Below are 23,157 nucleotides of genomic sequence, written 5' to 3' on the forward strand. Positions count from 1 at the left end.
GATAATAGTATCATTATTAATATATTGTTATTATTATATGTAAATGTTTGTTTATTAGAATAAGATCGAACTCTCTGAAAATTATTAACTAAGAAAAGATGGCAACAGGTAATTTCCTAGTAATTAATCTATTTATTATTTGAGGCATTATGATTGTGCTGTGTTGTTTACAGGATACATGCTGGGATTCCCCTCCAGGCTTTTTAAAGGGAAGCATAAATGCTGAGATGAAATCTGTTTTGTTTCTCTTCGAAGGTTTTGGGAGTTCAAACTGCAAAATTTTGATGAATAAGAAGCTGAAACAAAATATCCAAGGTCCATCCATATCCTGTAGTAATTTGCAGATTTTCTTTCAAATTATGTTTATTACGTTATGTTTCAAGCCCAGATATACTTGAAGTTTCAGTGAGTCAGTTTTGAGAAGGAGTTTGTACCAGTTAAACTATGTTTCAGTATCTCAGTTTTGTTTGAATGGCTTGAAGTAAAAATTATAAAACACAGGGCTCCACGCTGCTGGCTCTGCAGGAAGTGGTGAGAGTTCTCAGAGTCCTTCTGATCACTGCATCTCAGATTTTGAATAAACTTTCCACTGATGTTAGAAAGGCCACTTTGAATTGAATCCCTGCCACTCACACAGCAACATAAAGCCAGGCCATTGTGTAACGCTCCATCAGAGATCACATGGTCCAGGCCATCCTGACAGGAATCAGAGATGTACACACACAGCAAACTTTGCACAGGTGCTGCTCATTAAAACTGTCGATGTAACAGTGAAAGTTTGCATGCTCCCTAATTACACCTGAAACTTTTGCTTTGGTGGATCAAGTTTGAGTCACTGAACTTTGTTTTCAAGACAGTCCCTCAATAATCAGTCAATCATAGTTCATTTTTGTTCTTTTCGTTTTTGTCGGGACACTTTAGATAGTGGTGTCCAAGCTGAAATATTCACAGACGCTTTGGGTGGCTTAAAATATTCTTCCTTAAATGTGATTAAAAACACAAGTTGAAATAAGTATTTGTGCTGTTAACATGTGTCCACGTGGGGATGATGACTGTGGAGAAATGACTGTACTAGAAAAAAACGTAGGTTACTGGATGCACCAACTTTATAATAGTCCTTTACACCGTTCTCACTCCTGGTTGTATTTAGCTGTGTTTTGTTAATATTTATGTAATTTCATAGTACTTTACTTTTATTAATATCTTAATACTTCATAGAACAATGTGTGCATAATGTCTTGCATGCCATCAGACAACCCTGTGCATGCGTATCCTCCATCTTCGCTGCTGGAAAATGCTTCCACAGATTTCAGTTCAGCATTCTCTTGAGTGTCACGTCCCTCTCTGTATAATTTCTTCAGTGTTATTTCTCTGCCTTATTTACAGCTTTAGAGGCAACTGGTTCCCAAGCAGCTGCACATCATGTTGCTTTGAGATGACACCCCTTCCCCGAGGGAGACCGCTGGATTATTTTCAGGCACCATCATTGCAAAGCTAACAGGAGCTTTATTGTCCTGTTCTGTGCCGTGTGCTTTCCTGACACAACATGTAATGTGTAAAAAATAAAACAGAATCTATCTTTGAACATGACACACTACAGCTGTATTGAGACTTTATTAAACATTTGATAAAGCATGGCAAGCGAACCATTCTTCTTTCAAGAGGAGATCCCTCCTTTGGTGACAGGTAGAAGTATCTTACTGCTAACAAACTTAAAGCCCACTCATACAAAGTATCCACACATGCAAGGAACGGCATTTAGTCTTCAGTCTACTCTAAAAAGCTTTAAAAAAACATCAATTTAATAATGGTAACAGGTAACAAAACTTTAATGGCTTTATATACAAGTACCGCGTTTGCATGTTGATTCCTTCACACTGAAATGACCACTTTCTTTCACATAATGGCAACAGAGTTACAGACAATATGTGAGGCCAAACAACAGCAAATGGCCTCACGCTTCTTCACAGGCCCTTTATCTCAGGGACAGCTCCCCTCACTCTGACCTTACACACGACAGCTCTTCCCATTTACGTCACTTTAGTTCCGTGTATGTATTAACACAAATGTGTAGATTTGAAAACAAGTATGCTAAAATGTATTTTTCAGAGGATGAGGTAATCGAATAAGTACCCCTGTTCCCCTGCTGTCAGCTCTACTTTTTTTTTACTCGTAGTAGTGCCTCTGGTGGGAGAACATTCTCTTCATGTTTCTGTTTCTTTTCTTCCCTCCTTTCGGCTCACGGCACTTCATGTGCGTAGAATGACCATTGTAAGAAGCCCTAAAATATGACAAGAAATAACACCGGGTATTATAAATTTCATCACACGCTTTGTCAAAACAAACAGCCTGGTTCTCACTTCAGAATGGAACATGCAACTTCCTTCTGTTTTTACTCACCGAGAACATAAGCAGCTACAAGTTTCTTGTTAACACTTAAGTGGAGGTAGACAGGCACAGTAGATTCTTGCTCCCCAAGTGTCGGGAGCATCAGGGCGGCCATACACACCAGCCCAAGCAGTACTGTCAACAGACTGGGTCCTCCAGCAACAGGACGGCTCTCTGCAAGTGTCACATACACACAAATAAACACACTTAGATTGAGTGCAATCACTTGTGTAACTCAGAAAAAGCCTGGTAATTTACCAAACTAACTTAAACTGCTTCCATTTAAGTCTGAAGGGGGACCCAATAGCAATATACAGCAGATTATGTGGCACTAAATTAATGTGGGTATAATTAAGAATATTATTTAAAACAAAGCAACACAGGGTTGGAAGAACAATAATAAAATTAGAATAAGCGATATCGTTTGAAATGCTCACCAATTGAATTTTGTGATAATTTGGCTCCATCTAGAGGCAGTTTCACACAGCAGCGATTTCCCCTCTTTTTCCTACCTGTCTGGAATGCAGTCTGTTCAAAAAACTCGCTGTCAGCAATTCGGCGTTCCTCATCTTGGGGCCGGGGGCTAGGCGGGTCCTGTGAGGCAGAGGGACGGAGAGTGGCCGTCACCTCTTTGCGGCCCAGAGCTTTCCGCTGACTCTGCTCTGACACCTGCAGCCGGAACTTGTCGTAGACCCCATAATGGCACGCGCGCACATCTCGGTGTCGGATTACTCTGCGTGGATGCAGAAAGTTAGCTGTACAGATAGCAATAAATTAATCAATCTGCTAGTTTAGGTTCACCAAAGCGTGAACTAACTCACATATCAACGCAACACTGAGGCTTGACGGCTCCAGTTGCATCCACCACGGTGTACTTGTTTGGCGCTGTGCACAGCACTGACAACGAAGAAAACAATACACGACGTAGCCATGTGATTGGAGATGAAAAATGAACATAACAATTATACGTAAACACAGAGATGTTGTTTCGATCTGCTCACTGACCTTTAAACTTGAGGGCGAACTCATAGGGATTGTAGAGCGTGAGCACCTGTTTGTGAGACGACTGATCATCGGCATAGAAGACGAGCTCATTGGGGAACACGAACACGGGAAGGCTTCCTCCCACCAGCTCTGGCGGTCGATGCTGCTGCTGCATTGGCTCCCGCTGAGCTCTACCCTCTGCCCAGGCCCCGCCAACTCTTCTCTAGCAACTCTCAAGCTTTGTGAGCTCCCTTCAGGTGAACAGCACTTCCCACTCTCAGCTCCTTAGGGCCATGACATGATACTGTGAAGAAACACAAGTGATGAAACGCAAAATACGCCAAGAGGCAACAGCCTGTCACTCTTTTACATTTTATGAAACTCTAATAGGTTAGTAATAGTGTAGTGGTAATACATTTCTTTCATTTTTTTCATATATCTCCTATAGCTTCTAGTTACCTTACACTTTACTGTGCCTGTTTGTTTACTTTAGTGACTCAAAGGCAAGTTTCTGCCCACCTCTTGGATGCTTTGTCTGTTTAGCTTCTCCCCCACCTCTGTGGGTTCACACCCTCTGTTTCCACACCCCCACTGCATAACAAAGAGTGAAGCCATCCCCCGCCAACAAATGTTAACCCACCCCCATAGCCTTAATTTTATTATGATATTCTAGTATATTTAAAAGTACATTTAAACACTTATAACTTAATTAGATTCTAGATTTACTCTGTTTTTAAATACTCTGTATTTAAAGCAAAAAATATTATTATATCACTTACGTGATTAAAAAAATGAAAATGTTAGACTCATCTAAATGTTTTAGTTTAGTCTGTTTTTTTTTAATTTAACAGTGTAATAAGATATTTACATTGATAAACCTTTTCTAAACCACCTAAACCCATGTCTTTAAAACTTGAGCACAGCAAGGTTTTGTTATATACTGATAATCCTACACGTGCTATATTTTAACGCTACGTGTATTTTTAAAGGCAAATACTTGAAACAAAACTCAGACCTTAATGATAAGCGAGAAAGCTAAGGCAATTTCATTGGTACAACTTTTTATTAAAGGCAAACAAAGTTAAAGTGAACTCCATGTGCCTGGTCACGTGGCCCTTTGTGTTTACATGGTAACGGAAGAACTCGAGGAGCGAGACCTGTGGTGTCGTAACACTTTTTATTTTCTACGTATAGTTTGCTCCACGTCAGAAAAACACAATAAAATCACTACATTTGAAGCACGATGCTACGAAGTCACTTTCAGTATATGAGATATGATATGTTATTAAGTTATCTAGATTTCTTTAGCATTTCGTTAGTGTATATAAACTCAAAACTGTCTTTAAAGCACAGGTAACAACGTAAACAAACACCAGAAATAGGTTTTTCGTTGAATATTTGACATAAATCTATAACAACTGTGATTTTAAATTAATACGGTGCCTATTATTAAGTAATACCGATGGTATAACATGTTCTTTATCTGCTCGTGTAATAACACATATTTTCACTGTAATGCTAACGGTGTTCAATACTGATGGCTAGCGTTAGCCGGCTAAGAAAACCCAGCTGATAGCAAATTGCCTCTTAAACGTTGTCTACACGCAGTGTCATTTCAGAAAGCAAAGCGCAGATTTATTTAATTTCAATAGCAAGTCAGAGTGAAACTTTACCTTGTTGTCAGCACACGGGTTCGTGAAACGTTGGAGCTGTAAACGAGATCTGTGCTTCTGCTCCCACCCTGTTGTTGTTGCTCCTCAAGCCTTTTTTTTCTTTGTGAATAATTGTACTGCAGACCTCGCGGTGCATGCTGGGATGGCAGAAGACGAGTACGTGAGAACGTAAATGTTCTCCCAGCACGCGGGCTAACGTGTTTATTACTATTTCACAACGTTTGGATCGGAGCACAGAAAACTTTATCCCCCAGGCATAATTTAATTATATTTGCAGAATGCTTTGACAACACAACTGCTGTGAAAAAAATGTGCTCAGATGTAAAGTATACTCACACTTTCCTAGTGCAATAAATTGTTTTCTTTAGCATATAACGTATAAATAGGCCAACTGAAAACAAGAAATAGCCTGTTTTAAACTTCCACCAGGCATGAGGTATTTTTCTAAACTGCTGGTATAAAGTTTTAAAACTTACTGTAATTTGATTTTTCCATTATTTCTTAATATCATGGTAGCATCGAAGCACACTATCGTGACTTCAGTATTGTCGGAGTTACCACCATTACGGCCAAACGATACAAAAAACACGGTTCGGTAGCGAGAATTATTTTCCCGCTGTGGTATTTGCAAACTCAAGCATGCATGTGTAAGTTTCTTCCCCAGTTTTTGTTTTAGTTAACAAGGTCATGTAACTACATGCGTTGTTATTACGTTAGTCAGAAGGACGGAGCCTTTGAGACGCCTTGAACGCAGCAAAAGAATCACATCTGTGGGCGCGCGTATGAGGTTGTGATGGGGCGGGAGGGATACGGTGCAAGCGGCAAGAAATTTCAGGTCTAAGAATATAATTCTCACACTGCAACAAACAGTTATGTGGCTTCAAACTAGCCTCAAGAGACCACAGATACGAGGGCATTATACCACGCTTTTGAATAACCACCCCCAACACCAGGAGACTGACAAACTGTACTCACGAGCCATTTCGACTTCGTTATATCTGTGCTTGAGGGGGCGTGGTCATTTCCATCGGACTCAGCCAATGGCGTCGCACTGAAAGGAGCTGGGCGTTCCATTCGGTTAGGAGCAGAAGTTGAACAGCGCGAGCCGAGACAGAGCTCTAGAAAGGCAGATAGGGAGAGGGCAGAGGCAACGGCCCTCTACTGGAGGGGGGGGGGGCTTATTATAACAAATATATACACACATGTGTGAACTGTTGGGCTGCACGATAGGTCATATGTGGATAATAGTTATTTTAGAAAAGCATATAACCGCGGCTTTACATTTAAAATGCCTATTTTACTTTTCCTGTTAGACACGTCCGCCTCTATGAATCAGCGCACTTATTTGGGTACGACGTATCTGGACGTTGCTAAAGGCGCGGTTGAGGTCTTTATGAAGGTAAATAATGATTTTACCCCGACCTTTTTCAGCACGTATGCACCTTTGGTTAGCTTAGGGTTCCTTGGGGAAGATAGGTCAAAATTAATATATGTTGTTTTGGTTTTCTTTTTTGACAGCTGCGTGCCCGAGACCCGGCTAGTAGAGGCGACAGGTACATGCTAGTTACATTCGATGATCCACCATACGGAGTGAAGGTAATTAGCAACTGATGCCATTTTTACATTTTACAAGCCGTTCGTATTTTTCTGTCAGTGAGATTTTATTGTCCTTCTGGTTTGTAGTCAGTGTTGGGCGGCTTCCCGGTGGCAAAAAACGGCAAATTAGTGCTCCAAATACTGACAAACGCGGAGCTGCACTGCCTCCGAACATCCAGCAGACATTTTGCTTTTGTGTTGAGAAAAGTCTCGGGCGTTGAGATGGAGGCGTGGAGATTTATTATCAGCTATGACGTCGCTCTTTTTTTAATATAACAACGTGTAGACTGGTCAAAGAGCCCGCCGATCACTTTTTACCCCGCCCCTTGCATCAGTCACGCATCGCCATTGGCCAATCTGGGCTGAAAGTTGATAAGCCCTCTTCATCATGAGATCTCTTTTTTTTGTATTTTTATGAGTTTGCTCATGTTCTCATTATTCATATTATAATTATTTGTCATCCCGATACGAGTGATCGTCATGTCCTTGCATAGGAGCAGTAGTCTTCATACATGCACAGACACACAGGAACAAATAAATACAGCGTGGGAATCACTGCGATAATTTCACGGGGTTAATATCAACAAAGGTTTCCTGACTATAATCTATTGACATGTTTTATGACCAGACACATATCTCCATCTGATCTTTTCATTCCCAATAAAATACAATCCACATGAACCCCTAAGGTCCCTGGTGTGCTTCAGTGGCTGCTCTCTACACTATATTAGGTCTCTCCAGGCTTCCATAACTCTGTCTACAAACCACACTCTACTACTCAACACAGCGTGCAGGGAGCTTACTCCGTCTTGTGCCATCACTGCCTGGAGAAAACAGAATAGTTTGCATGCCTCACTACCAAGAAGCAAAATGCTCAAAGCTGAAGAGTTAATAAATGTACAAAAGCATATGTTAGAAAGCATCGCTCAGCTCACAGTGTGATGACAAATTACTTCCACATTTCAGTTCTTTATAATCCTCTCAAAAGCTGAGTTACTGTTTACTCTGAACTGTTCAAACAGCAGCGGTGTTTTTAAAGACACTGAAACCAGAAGTGAGATTCTGAAATCATATCTCATGATAATTAAATGCAAACTATGTGACACAGTATTTTATGCTCCAACTTCATATGCCCAGTCATTTGGATAATATACTTAAAATCATTATTTATTATTCAAACTAATTCAAGGTTTCAAAAAAGCTTATTTTAAATTTAAAACATTCAACTCACTACTATTAATCTAGTTATACTTTTGACTACTGTGTAATTACTTTTTCGCCAGAATGCTAGTTTTTATACTTCTGTAACTTTATCGTCTTGTGAAATAGGTTGTAAAATGTAGTGAAGATGGGCAGCTCGGAATTTTTTGTTTTCCTGTTACAAAATGTCTGTTACAATTAGCAGCTGTTTGGTTTAACGCAGTAAACGTCTTTTCTATTGGCATATTTAGAGGTTTAAAAAAATAAAAAATTCATATACAAGCAATATGTGTTAAGTAACACAGCAACAGTTTGGATGGGATAATGGAAGCAAGTACAAAGTGCAAGTTTACACAATATCAGTTTATTTGTACTTATAAAATCATGCATTTTTAAAAATGGCATTTATTTGAGTAAAGCATACGGCTACAATTTCTCATTCATGCATATTAATGTGTCATGTATAAGCGATGCGATGTATGCCATTTGCTGTTACTGATGCTACACCCTACACATATTTCATGCATACTATATGCATGAAATATATAGAAGAATTTTTTTTTTTAATATGGTAAAGGATTTTTTGCATTTGCTGTTGCATCACTTAAGTTATGAACTACATAATTTTTCTGACAAACATGCTACAAACTTTACCCGAGTCATTTAGACAGCCGTTAGCACATGATTCTCCTTATGGCGACCTGATATGTTTAATATGCTGCTGAGAATATAGCCCAGAAGAAGCGTAGTATAGCTTTTATTTTGGAAAGATGAGTGATTTCTTGATCAGATATTTTTTATTCTTTTGTTGTTTCAGCAACATTAAATTTAAAAACTGTACTTCTGAGTTAAAATATATATTTATATTTTAATAAATGACAAATTAAAAAGGCATCAACATTTTTTTGTATCGAAAAAAAAAAAATCAAACCGTGACACCAAAGTATCGAACACCGAACTGAACCGTGAATTTTGTGATTTTGTGTATCGTTTCACCCCTAATGTATATATATATATATATATATATATATATATATATATATATATATATATATAGGGCTGCTCAATTAATCGAATTTTAATCACGATTACGATCTGGGCTTTCAACGATCATTAAAAATGACTGAGCCGATTATTAGCCCCTCCCTCATTTATCCGCGACACCTTAAAGGCCGGTCCGTGAAAATATTGTCGGGCATAAACTGGTCCGTGGCGCAAAAAAGGTTGGAGACCGCTGATTAAGAGGACCCGAGGGAAGCTCGGAAAGCTAAGCAGAAGTTATTTGGAGAGTGACTGCCGTTGGTTGAAAAGAGAGTTTAAAAAAAAACAAACTTCAGTGGTGTTGCACACTATTTTATATTATTTTTTTAAAGTCATTGTTAACCCTTTAAAGCCGGTCAGAGCAGCACGCTCCGTTTTGCGTAACTATTTTTAAATCCCTGTAGAACCTGAACCGTGTAAGCTAGCGCAATAATTTGTTTTGCATATGAAACCGGAGGAGTTGTACTTACATCTGATGCCATCAGCTTATCCTCGGTCACGGTTTCGTTCCACATATAGCTTTGCAAAAATTGCATAAAAGGCGCTTGCAGGAACAAAAACATAATATTCCAGAAACACGCTTTGCCGTTCCTATCAGCTGTTCGTAACACTTCCCACAGTGAAATGATGCACATGCTGTTTTCTTTGCAAATTTGCATCATAGGATTGTTTTTTGTTTTTCCTGCAGTATATAAAAATTGCTGTATCTCCAAAATAAAACTATGAAGACACTCAAAATAAATTTCCTGTGGTGGGAAACTATTTTTTGCAACTTTGTGGTATTTAAAGTTTTGAGGGATAAGCCTCTTAAATTTCTCCAAGTAGAAATATATGTAAACAAAACAAAAGCGATTTTCAATTTTTTTTTGTAGTTTATTGCACTTTTTTGCAATTTATGTAATTACTATGCACTTAATGCATACATATTATTAAAATATGGGCTATAACAGTTGTATTGATGTATAGCAACTTGAAATGCTCCCACAAATGGCACTACAGCATGTAAAAAAAATAATATAAGCTCTGGTGGACTTGGTTCTATAGTAGGTCTTAAAGGGTTAAATAAATATCGTCAAATAATCGTGATCTCAATTTTAGTGAAAATAATCGTGATTATCATTTTTGCCATAATCGAGCAGCCCTATATATATATATATATATATATATATATATATATATGTGTGTATATATATATATATATATGTGTGTGTATATATATATATATATGTGTGTATATATATATATATATGTGTGTATATATATATATATATATGTGTGTATATATATATATATATATGTGTGTGTATATATATATATATATATATGTATATGTGTATATATATATATATATGTATATGTGTATATATATATATATGTATATATATGTATATATGTATATATGTGTGTGTGTGTGTGTTCGGATGACTGCTACAAAGATGAAGATGGGCTCTTTCTCTTCGTTGACCTTCATATTAAAATAAGGCAAAAAGACCATTTTTAGCTCACGTCTCTCTGTCCACCTCTGCAGCTCATATTGAGGCAAAAGCTCAGGCTTCAGACTCCAGGATGATGTGAATTTTATACTTTTGATAAAATTAAAAAGAAACTACAATTTTTTAAAAACAATATAAAAGTTGTATGTCAATTTAAAGCTCTCACAATCAGTAATCAAAATTAACTGAACAATTAATAACCAAGTGTGATGGTAAAGGTGGCACTAACAGCGGCTCTGTATGATGTCAGTGAGCTCATATCTCCAATCCAGTCTTTAAGTGATGACGTATGAAACCTGCTTCTTTCCAAACTACTCTGCGTTTATTAAGGCTGTTGTGTTTTTAACATGTTTTAATGCTTTTTATCTTGTTCTATTTAATCTGAACAAGCCCGTGAAAAAAGGCAGGGATCACTGTCGGCCTCTCTCAGTTTTATTACCACTGTTTATTTTAAAGCTCAGTTTTTAAATCCTTACGATGTCACTACAGCCCAGCACACACAGCAGTATATTAATGACTAACCTCATATTGTGGATGGATTATCTCAGTTGTTCTCCTGACTGAAGTTTGGTCCGTTTACAGTATCCTGCCATGCGACTGCATTTGTCTCCAACCATCAGGAACCCCCACATTAACTTTTATCGAGTGGAAAAAAGTTAGCGTTCATCCTCCAGCTTCACTGTGTTTATATTATGCTAACATAGCTGTGTAGCTAGACACCACGTAGCACATTATTATATACCAGCTAGTCCAACTTCAGTAACCCTACAAACGTCACTGCTGTTTAGTTTTCTCTCTTCATTTATGTTGGAAGTGATAGCAGAGCTGTATGTTTTAATTTGTTTCAGAAATCTCTCAGTCAGAACATGCTATACCATGTTTAGGTGGAAACTAGCGAGCTAACTTCCTGCTAACTTCTAAATCTGTTAAATTGAATAAATTCTGTTTTCATGGATGCCTGGATGTAGGGCTGCTCAATTAATCAAATTGTAATCACGATTACAATCTGGGCTTTCAGCGATCATTAAAAATGACTGAGCCGATTATTAGCTCCTCCCTCGTACTTTACTCTCGCGCTGCTCCGTGTGGCAAATCCCCTGGCAAAAATGATAATCACGATTATTTTCACTGAAATTGAGATCTCGATTATTTGACGATATTTATTTAACAATAACAATGTATTGAATAATGACTTTAAAGATTGTCAAAAAATAATATAAAATAGTATGCAAATATTGATAACAGTGCAAATGTTCGCAATATAAAAAATAAATGAAAAATATAAACATCTATGTTTAGTGAACTTTGCAGTGTTGCTCTGTGGTGCAGCTACGACACTGTAGCAAAGTTTACACTCTATGTCTACTTGATCCACGTTTGACTCCGCGAACCAATAATGTTTTCACACCACTGAAGTTTTTTTACCTCTCTTTTCAACCAACAGCAGTCACTCTCCAAATAACTTCTGCTTAGCTTTCCGAGCTTCCCTCGGGTCCTCTTAATCAGCGGTCCCCAACCCCCGGGCCTCGGACCGGTACCGGTCCGTGAGTCGTTTGGTACCGGGCCGCGAGAGTTGAGGCTCAGGTGTGAAATGTATATTTTTCAGGGTTTTTATCGGTTTTCAGCGTTATTTTGTTATCGTTTTTATCGTTTACTTGGTTTTCCTTGGACTTTTCGTGTTATGAATAAATTTTCTTTTTTTCGGTACCGGTACTAGTTTTATTTTATTGTATTTATCCACGACACCTTAAAGGCCGGTCCATGAAAATATTGTCGGGCATAAACCGGTCCGTGGCACAAAAAAGGTTTGGGACCGCTGCTCTTAATTGTTCGAAATGCAGAGAGGTGCGCTCGATTTGCCACACGGAGCAGCGCGAGAGTAAAGTACGAGGGAGGGGCTAATAATCGGCTCAGTCATTTTTAATGATCGCTGAAAGCCCAGATCGTAATCGTGATTACAATTCGATTAATTGAGCAGCCCTATCTTAAACTGCTTATTTTAGAGCGTGAAAGAAATGAAAGCACCTGCCAAGGACCAGTATAAGTATTTTGAACTCTCTGTTAAAGCTGCATTGATGAATAATCCAAAATTAGCTGATCAATTAATAACCAGTTCTAAAATAAGTCAAAGAATAAAAATATGAAGTTGGAAATGACCCTGATCTCATCTTATTAAAGATTGTGTGTAATTTTCATATGGTTTTTATATTGCTATCTATAGGACTCAGATTATGCTACTTGTATTCACAGTATTCACCATTAGGGATGGGTATCGTTTAGGTTTTATCCGATACCGGTGCCAAACCGGTACTTTTGAAATGGTGCCGGTGCTTAAACGGTGCTCAAACCGGTGCTTAAAGAATGGAGAACACAAAATTGGTCCAAAACCTCTCACGTTCAGCTGGTTTTTGTAAAAAGATAACAATGTTAGCCTTTTCTGCAGCTATGGGGCATATATGGTATCACTCTTGGCTGGAAGCAGTGCTTAAACAATGGAAAAAACACAAACTTTGTCCAAAAACCTCTCATGTTTAACTGTTTTCCACTTTTTTTTGGTCATTTTAGCCTTTTTGGCCAGGGTGAAGGGAGTATCTGCCATCAAACAAGAGGACAGCCGCATGTAGCTATGATGATGTTTGCTAGTTCACCTTACATGCATTAATGTAATAACGTGGTTAGCCTACTCAACGTAAATTACACACGAACAACATTAAGCTACTGACCCAGAGAAGAACGGCTGCTGCTGCCATCATCATCCGTCATCATTTCTGCTACACTGGCAGGGCTAGGGGCCAGGACTCTCCTCTTCGGGTTTTTGGGGGATGTTGCTAACTCCGGGTCCGATAACAGGCACCGCACCCGCAGTAGACGTGCTCGGTGTGAGGTCTCGCAGGCAAGCTATCAAATACGGCGCATTTCTGGGCTTTTAAAAAAAACGTTATGCGTTGCCACGTGTTTCATCGGATTTGAGGTGTTACCTCCTTTGACAGTATCACAGTATCAGCTTAAAGCACTTGTTGCAGGCTGCTGAGTTTGTATATTTTGCTGTGAAGTACAACCAGACTTTTGACCGCTTTGCCTTGGGCATTTTTAATCTGTAGCTCTGCTCTAACAGAACGTACGTACCTGGACCCGCCTACTATCCTCGGAAACGTAAAATGATTGGCTAGAATCTAAAGTGTATCACAGCTCAGGAAAAAAAAGCACCGAAATAAAGCACTGAAATGTGCGCTGCTTTTTGGTTTGGTTACGCACCGGATACCGGTACTCATCCCTATTCACCACCAGTTATAGATTAAAACAATCCAAAACATGATTCTCACCCCCCCACCACTCAGAAGCACCCAGGTGCTGAAGTGCTTTTTCCTCATTCTAAAGTCTACCCTCAGCTTCATCCTGCTCTTCCTCTCTTTGTCTTTGTTGCTGTCCCCTCTTTTATTGCTTTCTTTGTGTGCCGAGGATTACGATAAAGGACAAGGTTATAGTGAACGGAGCTAGTCTGATTGCACAGTTACAGAAGCAATAAATTGTTGATGCAGAGGGAGAGAGAGATGAGGTTGGGTGGGAAGAAAATAGAAATATTCTGTAGTCTGAATTATTGAGTGCACACTAAGCTTTACACTTCTGTCAGGGATGATCGGTGTCTGGGTTACTTTGCTGCTAACCCTCTTGAGTGTTTTTAGTGAGGTTTTCTTGTATAACTGCCCAATATTCATCTAATGTCATTCACATAACAGTGTGCTGTGTAGAAATTCCATCTAAATCGTGGCTTTGGAGTCATATCTCATGTTAATCCAAAAATCTACCCACTGGCTTGATTCGAAGCATTCGTGTTCACCCCAGCAATTCAAGCTTCTTTTTTTATTCTCTCTCTGTCTCTTCCCCTCCCTCTCCTAGCAAAGGAAGTGGTAAGCTTGCAGGTCATCCTTAGATTAAGCATGAATCTGCAGCGGTAAAGCACTTGACCCCGCTGGAGAAAAGTCCAAGTGCAGTTACACACTCACATCCTCTCTTAGCAGTATCTCTCTGTCACGGAGGACAGGCAGCGCTGGGAAGTGTATTTTTGGATGCTTGTCATGTATGAAATTAGACCTTTTCTGAAAGGCAACTTGCAGCTCAAACGTGGGTGTGAGTTTCAACAATGTTATCTTCTATTTCCAGAACTTCACATTACCTGATCAAATTTTATAGTTACAATTAAGCCACGGTGCAAAGAGTCAGTGAAACTGAAACTCCTCTTACCAAAGGGTCAGTTTGAGCTTTTCAGTGAACACAATTTGCTGTGTTTTTTTCTTTCTTATAATGACTTGATCTAACTATGTGTGGGTGTGAGTCTTTTTTGCAGAACAGTGACTTCAGACCTCCTTCGCTACTGCTTGTGCCTTTAACACATGTCTCTGCACTGCTTGTGTTTCAGGCCGGCTGGAAGGAGAACCATGCCACTTTCATGTGCGAGCTGAAGAATCTGCAGGCGTCCGGGCTCACAACATTAGGACACGCTCTTCGCACCGCCTTCGACCTGCTTAACCTCAACCGCCTCATCTCGGGAATCGACAACTACGGGCAGGTGTGAAAGGTTTCAGAGTTATTGAAACAGAACTTGTTTCATTGTTTGTTATGGATGTTAACACAACACTGCATAGTTATTTTTTAAGCCCTTTTTCGAGCATCCATGTTCCCCACAGATTCATTCATAGGGAGAGCCACAGTACGCATGAGCAAAGTCGCACTTCACGTTGTATACATCAAGTCTAGTAAAGCAAAATCCCAATTTATGTTTACATGATCTGCAAAGGTGGCCCAGATTATTGTGTGTAGTGTGAGGTTTATTTTCCTTGTTCCTCTTTGTGTATAGTTTTCAGTTACTTGGCAGTCTGTTTGTGATAATATGGCAACAAAATGTGACAAGTCAGGAAAAATCCCAAATCTGTTAGTGCTACATACTCAGAAATTTACAATAACTACGCATTCATGTCATCAATCTTAAATAGAAATTCAGAAACAGTGGTGTAAGTGTTGCAGGATGGTGATTTATCTGCAGAGTAATACAGGTGTAGAGCAACTTTGCTTTTATATCGGAATATACCCTATAGCTGGCAACCATTTGAGGCAAGTCTCCTATTGTGAAGAGACTTGTCACAGTAGGGTTGCGTAGACAGACTCACACTGATTGCAATGCGTTGGCACTTTGTCTGCATTTCTAAATTAGACAGCAGTTATTTGTGAAGCTTTCACAGTGTGGCTGAGAGCGATTGCAGTCGGTCCCAATCAGATCCTGATGGTTTTGAGACAGGTACCCCACCAGGTGACTTATGCAATTTACTTGTGATAAAAAAGAAGTTGCTACAACTACTTGCAGTTTTTTCAAAAGCAAAAATGTTGAGTGCAATCATCAGGCAACCAACTGCTTTTTTCCTATTCACAAGGAGGTTGCTATCCTACTTTTACTTTCATGTGAATGAGCCATTAATCATGAGTCTAAAATTACCTCACTCAACAGTACTGAGTGTCTCACCACAGGAATCTTGTGTAGTGGGGCTGACTGATGCAGTTAAAGTTGCCCATTAGTGCATGACGTCTTGGAGTTTGGGATGAAATCTGACTGAGTGAAGCCATTTACTGTATATCACATTTCCACCATCCTGTGCTCCGACTCTACATCTGCACAGACATTCATCAAAAAAATCGTCTCTCTTTCTTCTCATCCTCTCTGTCACCTGCTCACATACTGGCTCCCACTGAATATCAGCCTATAAATGAAACCAGAAACACAGGACTGTGACCAGATCACACTGGAATCTGTTACTGTTTGCTAGGGGAGAAAAAATCAGGACAACATAGTCAGTAGTCTATGTCATAGTCATAATCAAGATTTTGCGTGGCAATATTGTAACAATACTAGACACCAAATATTGATATTTTATTAAGTAAAATGTGATATTTTTGATATATAATAGATATCATACCATGGAATATCAATATTTGCCTAATAGGAGGCAACTTTTCTGCAAACAGTTGCAGGCGGAGGTGTGCTCTGGTGCAGGTGTGCCGCAGCGGTCAGTGGAAGGATACGGCAGTTTCTCTGTGAATTTCCCATTACGCGGTAGCGCACTCGGTGCTTGTTTAGGGGTTTTTTTCGCTGTAAAAAGAAGTTTTCTTCCCACGCACAACGGACGTTAATGTTTTTGTCACTTTTTATGGAATCAAACTCAAAATAAGGTCAGTACTTCCACGCTTTAAACGCTGCACGCTCATACTCTCTCCCGCACTCGATATATTATCCATTGTTAATCTGCGCACAGCTGTTGTCACGAACGTCGCACTCGCTTATGTCATTGTCATGAGACATTCTCGCAAAAAAAATCACGGTTTTAGTAACGCAGCGTTCCTACAGGAAAGTAACGGTAATCTAATTACCGTTTTGCAATAGTAATCCCTTACTTTACTCGTTACTTGAAAAAAGTAATCAGATTACAGTAACGCGTTACAAGTAATGCGTTACAAGTAACGCGTTACTGCCCATCTCTGGTCATTAGTCGGATTGAATCTTGGTAAATGAGCACAATTTGAGGGGACTCGACTCAACTGGCTGTATTCTGGTTATCTTCAAAAAGAACAGGAAAGTTTCAGAGTGCAAATTATATAAATGAATTTCTGTCTGTTTAGAAATGAACATATGTGGGATTTATGACACTTTATTACAGGTAATGGTTGTATTATCAGAAACATATTGGATGTATTCAACACCTTGACTCTGTCTTATGGCAGCATTTATGGCAGGTTTTAGTGACAGTGTCGGTGTGCTCGACAGTCTCATTTTACACCATGCCTCATATTATCATGTAGGAAATGTTTTAAACCTATTGATTTGATTTGATTTGATTTGATATACCTTTATTAGTCCCACAAGGGGAAATTTCATAATTTCATAAGGCTGCCGACCTATTGCACGCAATGGCGGCGCCATCTTACCCTCCGACCATACATACATGACACAAAACATCACATGGGGAAGACAGGTCAGAGGGGTATAACATGGAAAAGCACAACATGAGGAAAGATAAGGAGATAAAAAAATAACTCCCCCCAGACTGAGCTCCAACAGGGAGATCAGTTTGAGAACAGAAAAAAACACCTCTGCACATAGCACATGAAAAAAAACTCTTAATACACCAAAGAAACACATGACAAGCAACAGGGGTGGGTAAAGGGTGAGAGACAGCCGATTTAGACAGTACATCCGGGCCTGCGTGCGCTGGTCTCCTTGATCCACCGTCAGCATCGGAAGGGAATAAGCGTCGAAGGCGTTTGGAAAGGGAGGAGGGATGAGTGTGTGCATATCAGTATATGTATGTGTGTGTGTGTCCAGAGTTCAGCTGAGACAGTGTCCTTCGCCCTGCTAGGCTAAGTAAACAGTCTTCCAGCCAACCCAGGTGGCCTTGCATGGAATGGGAAGGAACAGTCTAAACTAGAGCTGGGCGATATAAGATTTTTTTCATATCACGATATGTTTTTTTCATTTCAGGCGATAACGATATCCATCACGATATAAGCCAAATAACTATATTTGTAAGATTTAAATGTGCCGTTGCTCACAAGTAAAATGTGAAATAATCAGCAGCTTGTTTTGATTTAAATATTTATTTCCCATAATAAGTTCAACAGGGTAGATGTACTCAAGGAACATGAGACTTTTTCAGATAAATAAAGGCAAATATTGCAAACTACACAAAAGGCAGCCGCTAAAGTGTTTAAGTTTCAAAATAGAACAAACGAAACAGACTAAATTGTCAATTCCACTTAGAAACAAAATATTAATTCTAAAAATAAATCTTAGTTTGTTTTACAGAAGATCAGACAAAATTGAGTAACTTTTGTCAATATCAAATAAACTGAGAACTAAAAGGAAATTCTCAATCTCTCCTTGTTGTATAGCTTAGCTTTTCAAACAGTTTTAACAGTTACTTTAGTCTGACAAAAGCCGAATGATGAATTAGAGCTTCCAGTCAGAGATTGAGCATGCACCGCTTTATTGTATTTCCAGACTTGCTTTTGGCACAATTTACAGTGCGCGCTACTCTGTTTTTTGTCAGACTTGAAATAGCCGAAATACCTTCACACTACGGAACTTCTCTGGCTCTTCCGTTCGACAATCTCTCCGGCATTGGAACCATCATCTGTTTTCTCTTCAGTAACCTTCGGTCACGCTCGGTTGATTTTTCTCTAGTCAGTCATTTCCTCCATTACTGCTGGCTGCTTCCCAAACAAATACACATGTGCGGCACGTAACAAGTCACGTGACGTGACGCTGCGGCTGTGATTGGTTCGGCTCTGCGCTACTTAATTTGGATTGGCTGTTGTTCTTTTTTTTGTTTAAAGAGGACAAGAGAGATGAGGCCTATCGCAATAGTTTAACTTTTCTATCGAGGGAAAGTTATTTCGCAATACATATCGTTATCGTTCTATTGCGCAGCTCTAGTCTAAACACAGTCGTTATCAGGGTGTTTTTTGTTCGGCTCCAGCCTTGCGACCGCAGCTGGCGCCGAGAGGGTATCCGCATGAAGTGATGGTGCTTTTTACTTTAGTGCGAACAACTCATATGAATTTCAAAGCTGTTCTAACAGTCCAACACTGGTCTCTCAATCTCCCGTTGGAGAGCCGTGAGCTTTCTATGATGTTATCCAAACTTAAGTTCCGCGATGTTGTCATTCTTTTTGCTCAAAGAGCAGGTTCTGAGAACTCACGACCGCAGTGCACTTCCCCAAGATGTGATCGAATTTGCGCTCAAAGGTGTTATTTGAGCTAGCCCCTCCAGATGTAATCCAGTTTTTCACTCAGAGGTCTTGTTCTGAGTATTCACGGCAGCCGTAAGCCTCTCCAAGATCTTCTCCGTGCTGTACTCAATGAGCCCATTTTGAGAAACTCACGCCTCGTCCCATCATTTCAATCCCAGCGGGCAGCCTTGTGGGGGTTTGAACAGCCGGTTCCGCTTCCTTAATTCTTCGATAAGCCAGGGCCAAGCCAGCTCCGATCAGCACGAACCCTGTTATCATGGTTCTGAATAGGTAGATATCTTCAGCAGTCAGGCTCACCCGAGCCCAGACTTCTCGTTCAGAAGGGGTGTCAATTGCATTCAGAGACCAGTTGATCAAATCCATAATTCTCTTTTAGGTTTTAGAGAACAGACTGTGAGAGAGTGTTCCAGGGAAAAGTAATACAAAAAACACAAGACTAGACAAGGACATAAGAGGCTAAGCAGGGAAGCTAAGGGAGAGGAGGAGGAGGAGAGGAGAAAAGTGCGACCGCCTTCGTCAAGAGCAAGAGCAGAGATGCACTCTCGAACCTGAATTGATTAAGCACCAGAGGCATGCACAGTCTTAATCTTGTGCATTCCTACTGTTTAATGCATCTGCATGCAGTTCACAGCTTTTGTGGAGTTGAAGGTGGAAAAATGGATTCACACATTCTGCCCTTGTGTGTTTGCTTTAAACTGTTAGTCAGTGATATAAATGCATTGTCTTAAAAAGAAATTATGGGACACAATAGTGCTTTTAACACACTGATGTAGTTTTGAATTGATTTCACCCTGTATGTTTTTTGATGTTTTAATTTAGGTTTGCTTGTTTAAGCTGCTCATGTACTAATCAGGTGACCAAGGGCAGGTCTACCAGAATAATGTGAAAGGAGAAGTGGATTTTACTCATTTTAACTTTTAAAGAAAAGTACAAAAATGAATAGCGGAGTCTGATATGTGTTTATAACCGAGACATTTTATGGCTAAACCCAAATTAAGACTTAAGTTGGAGTAAATGTAACTGAAGTAATAAGAGGAAGACATCATGTACCTGGAGACAACATGGAGAATAGAGACTTTTGCCTAATCCACTCGACCTCACTTCAGTTAACCCAGTCATCTTCTCGTCAAGTACATCTTTTTTCTAAACCCCTGCTCTAAGGCACAGATGGATTACTACGCTCGGGCAGTGACCCGAGTTCTGTGCATCAGGAGCGTTTAAATCTACTTAAGCATTCTCTGTGTGTTTGAATTAGATGAGGCTGACCTCTGCAGCGCAGTACTAAAGGCCTCTGTCCTTATTAACAAGGAACACACGGACGCTTTGCACCTTACAGATTCACCCACACACAAAGAAAAAGATTACATGTAGTTTCTGTGGGATGGTAATTCCATAATGATTCCTGCATCTTAGTAGATGTCTGTTTAAACGGTTTACCAGCATTTTGCAATTAGGTGAAGCGTGCAACGTGTAACGGTTGTGCTATTAGGTTCACATGTGTTACCAATTTTATGATCCTTTTCATCCACAGAGCCCTGAACAGTGAGTTGGAATGCAAAGAAAAAAAAGAAGTCAGAGTAGTGAAAATAAATGGCCTCAGTGTTTTTTTCCATTTAGTATTGAACTTGGAATTAATTGCTGAATGTTATCGTTTCCCTCTCAGGGCCGCAACCCATTCTTCCTTGAGCCATCTGTGATCATCACCATCACTGATGGGAACAAGCTCACGCACAGCTCGGGAGTGCCAGATGAGGTGAGAGCACAAACAAATGCAGTGGCACTACCATGTAGTATTTATACAGTGATTCCAGCTGGGCCTGTTGTACACACATGTCATACTTTGAGTCGCTGAAGCCATCTGAAGGTTAAGATCTGTAAAACGAGCGACCTTTTGCATTTCCACTTATTAACTTGCTCTCCTACTTCATTCTTGTCTGCTGTGTAGCTGCACCTGCCTCTGAATTCTCCCTTGGCTGGCAGCGAGCTGACCAAAGAGCCTTTTCGCTGGGACCAGCGTCTGTTTGCATTGGTACTGAGGCTGCCAGGAGCAGCTACACCAGATAATGAGCAACTTGGTAGTGTCCCCACGGATGAGTCTGCAATCACCCAGATGTGTGAAGTTACTGGAGGTTTGTCATGTTTTCCTATTTTCATTCATTCACTGTGTGTCTGCAGTCTTTGGGGTAGAGTCCACAATAAATTCTCTTATGCCTGATCGGCGTGTGTCTTGCTTTTTCCGCTCAGGGCGATCATATTGCGTGCGAACACAGAGGATGTTGAACCAGTGTCTGGAGTCTCTGGTCCAAAAGGTTCAAAGCGGTGTTGTCATTAATTTTGAAAAAAACGGGCCAGATCCGCCTCCAATTGGGGAAGGTGAGTGATCAGAACGCAGCGACCATTAAAAGTTCAAATCCCAGGATGAAGTTTTTCACCTGTTTAAACTTTAAACACAGTAAATGAAATTAAAGGAGAACTGAGTGCATTTTCTAGTTTGGCCAAGTACTTAATGATTAGTTATTTGGATAAATAAACCTTTGATTTGATATGTTTAAGTTGCATTTTATTTTAAATTATCGCTTCATGTTTAAGAGGGCAAAGAATCATTTTTTGAGTGAAAGAGAAACTAGAGATTCCTTGTTGAATGTAGTTTGGATGAATGTGATCAACTAAAATCAAATTCTGTTCTTTCCCATTTGCATATTTTGTTATTTTTTCCCCCGTTCGTGCAAACGTATTCTTATTTGCCTCTTAGCTCATATCAGTCAACGTGGCGTGATCCTGCCAAGTAGAACAGTTAGTATCAGCCCGCTTATTGTTTTCTTTTTTTTTTGTTTTCCAGATAATTCTGTGGACTCAAATCGGCCTGTGTCATCCTTCGGCCCACAGCCATGGCACAGCTGCCACAAACTCATCTATGTGCGACCAAACCCAAAGACTGGGGTGCCAGTCGGGCATTGGCCCATACCAGAGTCCTTCTGGCCGGACCAGAACTCTCCAACCCTAGTGAGCAGAGAAGCTTCAAAATACCTCAGCAGCCTTCTTAGTCTGTCTTTCAGATTACATCTTATAGTGTTTGATTATATGTCAATATTTGTATTGTGTAGCTTTATGGACACGCAAACTCTCTTACTTCCTTTCTCTTTTATTGGCACCAGTTTTTTTCTGTAACACCTTTTAGTAACCGTCCAGTATAATTGCGATTACCTGTAAAACTTTAATGCTTTGTTATATACTGCTGTCATAAGGACGTCAGAGGATTGTGTATCAAAGACAAACACACCTAACAGTTTGCTCATTTCCATCTGCTGCTCACAGCCACCTCGCACTGCTCACCCCGTGGTGCGTTTCTCTTGCGTGGACTGTGAACCCATGGTGATCGACAAGCTTCCCTTCGACAAGTATGAACTGGAGCCCTCTCCGCTCACCCAGTACATCCTGGAAAGGAAGTCCCCACACATGTGCTGGCAGGTAGAGTAAATGCTTCCACTAACGCTCTTCGCCTTGTTTACAAAGTCACAGGTGTTGCCTCGGGGACTTTCTAGAAACCCAGACATAATGAGGTTACTTGCTTAATTCATCATAGCGTTTCACCTTTTTTGGGCTGTTATGAAGTAGTTGTTGGTCACGCCATTAAAGCTCTGTGAATACAGCTTGGCTTCATTTTTAGCAGCTCTGCTTTACCTTCATGTTTTCTCTTGCTGTCCTCAGGTGTTTGTCAGCAGCAGCGGGAAGCAGAATGACCTGGGGCATCCTTTTGGCTACCTTAAAGCCAGCACCACTCTCACTTGTGTTAATCTGTTTGTTATGCCGTACAACTACCCAGTCCTTCTCCCACTCCTCGGTGAGACATATTGTAGTAAATTTGTCTTTAGGGTGGCCTAAAAAACCCCCAAAACTATAACTTCTGGGTCAGTAGGCCTGAGCTGACATCATATTTAAAAGCTCTCCTTTTCTGGGACACCTCATCATCTCCAGTCATGACAAGTA

At 40.0% G+C, this 23,157-nt stretch overlaps 2 protein-coding genes across 7 annotated transcripts in view; one reads left to right on the forward strand and one right to left on the reverse strand.

The window, feature by feature from the left end:
• Window positions 1-1,595: 1,595 nt before the first annotated feature.
• mospd1 (motile sperm domain containing 1) lies at window positions 1,596-6,010 on the reverse strand. The gene is made up of 6 exons (XM_086306985.1): window positions 5,046-6,010; window positions 3,394-3,676; window positions 3,210-3,285; window positions 2,901-3,121; window positions 2,401-2,562; window positions 1,596-2,281 (listed from the first exon to the last, which is right to left on the reverse strand). The coding sequence occupies exons 2-6, from the start codon at window positions 3,545-3,547 to the stop codon at window positions 2,250-2,252; spliced, it is 645 nt and encodes a 214-aa protein (XP_086163111.1). The 5' UTR covers window positions 3,548-3,676; window positions 5,046-6,010; the 3' UTR covers window positions 1,596-2,249.
• A 192-nt stretch (window positions 6,011-6,202) lies between these two features.
• ints6l (integrator complex subunit 6 like) overlaps window positions 6,203-23,157 on the forward strand; it is a 41,649-nt gene continuing 24,694 nt past the window's right edge. For 4 of the 6 annotated variants that reach the window (XR_015131097.1, XR_015131099.1, XM_086306936.1 and 1 more), the window contains exons 1-9: window positions 6,203-6,444; window positions 6,564-6,641; window positions 14,793-14,942; window positions 20,834-20,923; window positions 21,116-21,299; window positions 21,415-21,543; window positions 22,010-22,173; window positions 22,486-22,638; window positions 22,879-23,011. Coding sequence is in view for 3 of the 6 variants with exons in the window: in XM_086306936.1 (XP_086163062.1) it covers window positions 6,334-6,444; window positions 6,564-6,641; window positions 14,793-14,942; window positions 20,834-20,923; window positions 21,116-21,299; window positions 21,415-21,543; window positions 22,010-22,173; window positions 22,486-22,638; window positions 22,879-23,011 (1,192 nt within the window). In the remaining 3 variants the exon portion in view is untranslated. The remainder of the gene's footprint in view (window positions 6,445-6,563; window positions 6,642-14,792; window positions 14,943-20,833; window positions 20,924-21,115; window positions 21,300-21,414; window positions 21,544-22,009; window positions 22,174-22,485; window positions 22,639-22,878; window positions 23,012-23,157) is intronic. The other 2 variants (XR_015131101.1, XM_086306948.1) reach the window with 1 other exon arrangement.

The sequence above is a fragment of the Aulonocara sp. 'chitande type north' Nkhata Bay genome, linkage group LG2 (genome assembly GCF_057382095.1).
Source record: "Aulonocara sp. 'chitande type north' Nkhata Bay isolate Kocher_YH1m ecotype deep benthic linkage group LG2, A_spYH_male_GT1.1, whole genome shotgun sequence".
Lineage (NCBI taxonomy): Eukaryota > Metazoa > Chordata > Actinopteri > Cichliformes > Cichlidae > Aulonocara > Aulonocara sp. 'chitande type north' Nkhata Bay.

Bases quoted from the DNA above. Each gene is read 5' to 3' on its own strand.
- mospd1 (XM_086306985.1), bottom strand. From the start codon at position 3,547: ATGCAGCAGCAGCATCGACCGCCAGAGCTGGTGGGAGGAAGCCTTCCC. The intron at 3,286-3,393 runs GTCAGTGAGCAG...CTTCGTTGTCAG, and splicing joins GTTCGCCCTCAAGTTTAAAG to TGCTGTGCACAGCGCCAAAC. The intron at 2,563-2,900 runs GTAGGAAAAAGA...TGACACTTGCAG, and splicing joins ACAGACTGCATTCCAGACAG to AGAGCCGTCCTGTTGCTGGA.